Source organism: Corythoichthys intestinalis, chromosome 7 (genome assembly GCF_030265065.1).
Source record: "Corythoichthys intestinalis isolate RoL2023-P3 chromosome 7, ASM3026506v1, whole genome shotgun sequence".
Classification (NCBI taxonomy): domain Eukaryota; kingdom Metazoa; phylum Chordata; class Actinopteri; order Syngnathiformes; family Syngnathidae; genus Corythoichthys; species Corythoichthys intestinalis.
In genome coordinates, this window is record NC_080401.1 from 58,396,560 (window position 1) to 58,404,281 (window position 7,722).

The following is a 7,722-nucleotide window of genomic DNA, read 5'->3' on the forward strand; positions in this document are numbered from 1 at the left end:
TTTGATTTTGGGAAATTTAAAGATCACTTCCTGTTGACTTCAGGTCACTTCCTATTGATTTGGAGACATTTCAGGATCACTTCCTGTTGATATCAGGCCACTTCCTGTTGATCTGGAGACAATTCAGGGTCACTTCCTATTGATTTGGGGACATTTAAGTGTCACTTCCTGTTGATATCAGGTCACTTCCTGTTGATCTGGACACATTTCAGGGTCACTTTCCTGTTGATTTGGGGAGATTTCAGAGTCACTTCCTGTTCATACCGGCTCATTTCCTGTTGATGTCAAGTCACTTCATTTTGATTTTGGGAAATTTCAAGGTCACCTCCTGTTGACTTCTGGTCACTTCCTATTGATTTGGAGACATTTACTTCCTATTGATATCAGGTCATTTCCTGTTGATTTGGGGACATTTCAGTGTCACTTCCTGTCGATAACAGGTCACTCACTTCCTGTTGATTTTGCGACATTTCAGTGTTACTTCCTGTTGATATCAGGTTACTTCCTGTTGATCTGGAGACATTTCAAGATCACTTCCTGTTCATATCGGGTCATTTCCTGTTGATATCAAGTCACTTCCTTTTGATTTTGGGACATTTCAGAGTCACTTCCTGTTGACTTCAGGTCACTTCCTGTTGATGTCAAGTCACTTCCTTTTGATTTTGGGAAATTTCAAGGTCACTTCCTGTTGACTTCAGGTCACTTCCTATTGATTTGGAGACATTTCAGGATCACTTCCTGTTGATATCAGGCCACTTCCTGTTGATCTGGAGACAATTCAGGGTCACTTCCTATTGATTTGGGGACATTTCAGTGTCACTTCCTGTTGATATCAGGTCACTTCCTGTTGATCTGGACACATTTCAGGGTCACTTTCCTGTTGATTTGGGGAGATTTCAGAGTCACTTCCTGTTCATACCGGCTCATTTCCTGTTGATGTCAAGTCACTTCATTTTGATTTTGGGAAATTTCAAGGTCACTTCCTGTTGACCTCTGGTCACTTCCTATTGATTTGGAGACATTTCAGGGTCACTTCCTGTTGACATGAGGTCACTTCCGGTTGATTTGAGGACATTTCAAGGTAACTTCCATGTTATGTGGGGACATTTCAGGGTCACTTCCTGTTGATATCAGGTCATTTCCTGTTGATTTGGAGAAATTTCAGGGTCACTTCCTGTTGATTTAGGAATATTTTAGTGTCACTTCCTGTTGTCATCAGTTCACTTCCTGTTGATTTGGGGACATTTCAGGGTCACTTCCTGTTGACATCAGTTCACTTCCTGTTGATACGGAGACATTTCAGGGTCACTTCCTGTTGACATGAGGTCACTTCCGGTTGATTTGAGGACATTTCAAGGTAACTTCCATGTTATGTGGGGACATTTCAGGGTCACTTCCTGTTGATATCAGGTCATTTCCTGTTGATTTGGAGAAATTTCAGGGTCACTTCCTGCTGTTGCGGATATTTCAGGATTTCCTGTTCCTTTTGGGGTATTTATGGGTCAGTTCCTGTCCCCCAGAAAGGAGCCAGTTGTTGGCAATTACTTTTGATTTTAGGGCATTGACTCCCCACTTCCTGTCCATCTTGAGTTGATTTTTTGGGGCATGTACAGGGCACTTCCTGCTTATTTGGGGTTAATTCCTGTTAATTTTGAGGCATTCATAGGTCACGCCTTGCACTGAGACGTAGAATTAAAAAGAACGTGACCCAAATCTGCCCCAAAATTAACAGGAAGTGACTGAAGCAAAGCATTCCCACGTAATTTCTCCATTTTCCATCAATAACAAGCAGAAGAAAATGTTATTGTTTACATAGCACGTCAAGCCTTTTGTACTGCAATAAAGCTATGTTGCTGCTTTTTATTAAAAATCTTATAAAAGCAAAACACTGGACTTTATGACGATGTAAAAGCAATAAAGACGAGACCGACGTCATGTTAAAAGACGCGTTGACCCCTTTAAAGAAAGTGATGCAAAGCCTCAGCTAGCATGCTCGCTCTTTAAAGAAACACGTCTACTTACTCAGAAGCTCTTCCATGTCAGCAACTGACGATTGGTCGAAATGAAGCTTGATTGTTTGGAAGCATAGGTCCTTTAAAGTTGTTATTTCTTCATCCATGGTTGACGGAGAATTGACACACTGCCGCGTATTGGTTTTAAATGAGAGTACTGGCAGGATGATAGTGGCGCATGCGTAGTACATGCACATGCTCAACCTGGATGCCGTAATTTGCGACTTTTTTACGACAGTTTGGGTGTGTGATGTGTTTCGAGGTTTTTTTTAAGAAAAACGGTGTTTTATTGTAGGGCGCCGTTTGTAAAGCAGCACATGCCGAAAATTACGACTACATTTTCTCACATTTGGCGCCACGCAGTGTTAAAATGTGGTGTGAAATGTTTACAATCACTTTTTTTTGCACATTTACAATATTAATTCATTCAATTCAATTCAATTTTATTTGTATAGCCCTCAATCACAACAGAAGTCTCATGTTATATCTCTCTCCGAAATGTAAATCTGATATGTATATCCTAAATATTTATCTGAAATTTATATTAGAAATATTTATTTTAAATCTTAATTTTATATTTATATCCTATACCTCAAATCTAAATCTAAATACTAAATTTAAATGTTATATCTGGAAACGGTTGCAAATATATTAGGCCTGCAGCTATCGATTATTTTAGTACTTGATTAATCGATGAACTACTTAGTTCGAATAATCAAGTAATCGGATAAGGAACATAAAAAACTAAAATACCTGACCTGAGCCTCAAACGGTATTTTAAAAAATAAATAAATAAATGAGGATATATGTACAAGAACAATTGGCTAACCTAAATAGCAAATGTCCGCTAGTTTAAATGCTATAAAATGCCAACGTTTTTTTTTTTTTTTTTTACAATGCTCTTAACAAATAGTTAAAACTCATATTCCCACAAAAATGTGCTAAATATACCTTTAAATTACTGATGCACTAAAAAAAACCATTAGCTCAAACGAAAACTTAGCTTATGTTGGTCTTATCAGGGAGCAGCTGGATTCAGCCATGTGAAATGAGGCAGACTAGAGGGCAATGTATCCACCCAAATGAATGAAACTATAGGAAAACAAACCATTACAATGCCACTTTAATTAAACGAATACTCCAGGCAGGAAAATTTAATTTGAATATTTTTTTTCTAATCAAATACTCGAGTTAATCGATTAATCGTTGCAGCACTAAAATATATATTTAGCGTAATATGCAAATTCACATGACTGGAGACCGAAAGTAACAAAATAAAAACTGGTGGAGCAGCTCAGACTATCTGTTTACGTTGCTTGAAAATGAATAAAACCTACTCAACGGTGGCAGTCTGCTCTTAGACATGAGTCATTGTGATAATAACAATATATAGGTAAAATACATATTTAGGAGAAACTATTTAAAGAGCATTTTGTGTGCTCCAGCTTTTATTTGGTTACTTCCGATCTCCAGTCATGTGATTTGCATATTAAGCTTAATATTTAGTTCCAACCGTTTCCAGATTTAGCATTTAGGATATAAATTTAAGATTTAAATTAAATATTTACTTGTGGATTTAAACATTCAGGTACAAAACCTATTTAAAAATAAATATTTAAGTTGATAAATAATGTTGTAAAGGTGCAAAAAAAAGTTTTAAACACTGTGTGACGCTAAATGTGAGAAAATGCCGAAAATTACGACATTTTCTCACATTTAGTGCCACGCAGTGTTAAAATGAGGTGTGAAATGTTTAGTCACTTTTTTTTTTTTTTTTGCACATTTACATTATTCAGCAACTTAAATATTTATTTTTAAATAATAAGCCTTGGACTTGAATGTTTAGATCCAGAAGTAACTCGTAAATGTTAAATATTTCCGAAATGTAAATTTGATATGCATATCCTATTTATCTGAAATTTATATTCGAAATATTTATTTTAAATCTGAATTTTATATTTATATCCTAGATCTGTAAATCTAAATACTAAATGCAAATGTTATATCTGGAAACGGTTGCAAATATATATTTAGCGTAACATGCAAATTCACACGACTGGAGACTGGAAGTAACAAAATAAAAGCTGGAGCAGCTCAGACTGTTTGTTTACGTTGCTTGAAAATGAATAAACCTACTCAACGGTAGCAGTCGGCTCTTCGACAGGAATCTTTGTGATCATAACAATATCTATGTAAAATACACATTTAGGAGAAACCATTTAAGGCCCGCCTCCACATTTGGTCCGGCCCTTTGAACAAAAAAAAAACAAAAACAAAAAACAAACAAAACAAAAAAAAACTTTTTTCCTCAATAGTGTTATTTATTTCCTGGCTTTTTTACTGTGAAAAACCCAGAAAGGGTTATTTGGTTATTATCTATTTAATTAATAGTGTTATTATTATTTATTGTATTATTAATAGTGTTATTATTTATTGTATTATATTATGATTCATTATTAGGGCTGTCAAACGATTAAAAATTTTAATCGAGTTAATCACAGCTTAAAAATGAATTAATCGTAATTAATCGCAATTCACACCATCTATAAAATATGCCATATTTTTCTGTAAATTATTGTTGGAATGGAAAGAAGACAGATATAAATATTCAACATAGAGTACATAAGTACTGTATTTGTTTATTATAACAATAAATCAACAAGAAAGCATTAACATTATTAACATTCTGTTAAAGCTATCCATGGATAGAAAGACTTGTAGTTCTTAAAAGATAAATGTTAGTACAAGTTATAGAAAATGTATATTAAAACCCCTCTTAATGTTTTCGTTTTAATAAAATATGTAAAACTTTCAATCAAAAAATAAACTAGTAGCTCGCCATTGTTGATGTCAATAATTACACAGTGGTGCTGAAACCCATAAAATCAGTTGCACCCAAGCGCCAGCAGAGGGCGACAAAACACCCAAAAACAAAAGTAACAAGTGCACATGACACTGTGCTGTCATTTTAATCTGTTTGAGCGGGGCATGTGCGTTAAATGCGTCAAATATTTTAATGTGATTAATTTTTAAAAATTACCACCCGTTAACGCGATAATTTTAACAGCTCTATATAATATATTGTTTGTTTTTTTACCTTTCATTTACTTTGTTCCGTGAAGACTCCACAAAGGGTTATTTGATTGTGGCTTTCTGAAAAACAATACATTTTTCCATTTAGGTACTCCTGCAATCGTCACACCTTTTCTGTTGCAAACTGACCCCGGCCCCTCATCAGAGAAGGGAAAGGTTATGTGGCCCTCACAGGAAAAAGTTTAGGGACCCCTGATTTCGGGAGTATTTTGTGTTTTTAGTGTCACTTTTATGCACGAGCCCAATAAAGTTACTATGAATAGCCACGAGGGGTCTCTGTTGGACTGGACTGGAGAGCAAGGTTGACTTTTTTAACTTCAATTGCCTAGGGCCCCTGACGGGCCAACAGATTTAGCACATGCAGCTTTACTGCACTGTCGCAGCGGCAAGTGCGACAGTGCCAGTGAAAGCCTTGTGTCCAAGTTTTTTGAAGAGGCCCCTTCACTTGCTCGACATTCCCCCCCCCCCCCCATGTGACTCAGAGTGAGAGGCGATTTGGCTTTTTTAAAATTGGCATATATCCAAAATGAAGAGAAGTTATCATTCTGGAAGCGACAAAAGAAAGAAAAAAAAGAAGAGGAGAAAACGAAACAAGACAGCGGTGAGTGTAGTTACCGTAGTTTTATGCCCTAATGTAGTAAAAGCCAGGCACTTTGAGTGTCCTAAAAAGTGGTCTATGAGACAAAGGCGTTATTATACTTTTATTAAATATGCTATTGCTCCAAGTCCAACTGTCCCCCTTACTTGCACACGCTCGAAGGGCCCCATGTTGCTTGTTGCCTGGGGCCCCTTGCTACGCCTCTGCTCACTGGGAAACCTTTGTATTGCAGGCAGAATAGCTCTGCCGGTAGTCTCGGCTAAATTTTACTCGCCTGACATATTGTGACGTCTGATTGGCTGCAGACAGGCTTCGTATATAAAAAATATGTGTTCTTCCCGGCTGAGGGAACGGAGTGTCAAAACGATCAACACACTCGTAAGTGGGAATTTGAAATTGGAAGCATGTTATAAATGCGTGTAAAACAATTCACACACACTTTTGACGAATGTGTTTTGCGTGCTACGTGTTTACGAATCCCACAATACGTGTTTTGTGTCCTATGTGTTTACAAATCCCACAATACAGGTTTGTTTCATGTTAAATTTGAGTGTGTGTTCCTTGAGACTATTCTGGTCCCATATATTTTGGGTAGTATTATAAATGTCTACCTAAGGATTAGTATTTGAACTTTGACACAGTCGACCCAGGAAATTGCTTTCACACATAAGGCTACCCGTTTAAATCCTGGGAATTAACCCGAGTTCAGGTATGTGTGAAAGGGGCTAATGAAGGCAACACATGCTGTATGTATCTTAGTGCTGCAACGATTAATCGATTAACTCGAGTATTCGATTAGAAAAAAAAAAGATTCGAATTAGATTTTGCTGATTCGAGTATTCGTTTATTGTAATGGTTTATTTTGAAAGTGTTTGCATTCAGTTTTATTGATTTGAGTGGATACGCTGCCCTCAAGTCTGCTACATTTTACATTGGTGAATCCAACTGCTCCTTGTTAAGACCAACATAAGCCAAGTTTTTGTTTGACCTTGTTTTTTTAGGGCTGTCAAACGATTAAATTTTTTAACCCGAGTTAATTGCTGCTTATAAATTAATCGTAATTAGTTTTTTTTTTTTTTTTTTTAAAGCATTCATAATTTAGCTTATGAGTACATTTCGCCGTTTTTTGTGGGAATACGTGAACCATTTGTTAAGAGCATTGAAAAGAAAAAAAAAGTTAGCATTTTATAGCATTTAAGCTAGCGGACTTTTGCTATGTAAGTTAGCCAAATGTTCTTTTGTTAAACATAGATCCTTATGTAATTTTTAATACCATTTGAGGCTCAGCTCAGGTATTTTAATTTTTTTATGTTCCTTATCCGATTACTCAATTATTCAACAAACTAGTTCATCGATTAATCGACTACTAAAATAATCAATAGCTGCACCCCTAATGTATCTACATTAGCTATATTAGCCTACTATGAAAATGACTTGTCATAATTATTGCCGATTCTCAGGGGTACATGTGATTTCTGGATTTTCTGGTTGAAATGGATCCATGATTGAAATTTCAGACCTCTACCAATTTTTTAAGTGGTAAAATGTAAGTGTAAATACTTCTGGGGCGTCGTTTGTGAAACGGCACATGCTGTAAATGACATTTTCTCACATTAAGCGCCACAAAGTGTTTAAAATGTGGTGTGAAAATTTTAATCATTTTTATTTTTGCACATTTACAACATTACTTAGCAACTTATATTTTTAAATGTTAAGTATCATACCTGAATCCAAAACTCAATATTTAAATGGAATATATTTAAATGAAATATTAAATGTAAAACATCTTTTGTGTGAAAAATTTATATCCTAAATCTGAATCTTAAATATAAAAAATACTAAATTTAAATGTTAAATCTGGAAACGGGTGAAACTAAATATTCAGCTAATATGCAAATTCGCATGACCGGAGACCGGAAGTAACAAAATAAAAGCTGGAGCAGCTCAGACTGTTTGTTTACGTTGCTTGAAAATTAATAAAAGCTACTTAACTGTTGCAGTCGGCTCTTGGACATGGAC

General features: G+C 35.7%; 1 protein-coding gene across 3 annotated transcripts in view; it reads right to left on the minus strand.

Annotated features, from left to right (window-relative positions):
• The window catches only part of lrrc41 (leucine rich repeat containing 41), a 29,376-nt gene extending 27,177 nt beyond the window's left edge, over nucleotides 1-2,199 (minus strand). For 2 of the 3 annotated variants that reach the window (XM_057841943.1, XM_057841942.1), the window contains exon 1: nucleotides 2,023-2,198. In XM_057841943.1, coding sequence (XP_057697926.1) covers nucleotides 2,023-2,119 — 97 coding nt within the window. In that variant the 5' untranslated portion in view covers nucleotides 2,120-2,198. Of the gene's footprint in view, nucleotides 1-2,022 lie in introns of all 3 variants that reach the window. The other variant, XM_057841944.1, reaches the window with a different exon arrangement.
• Between the last annotated feature and the right edge of the window lie 5,523 nt (nucleotides 2,200-7,722).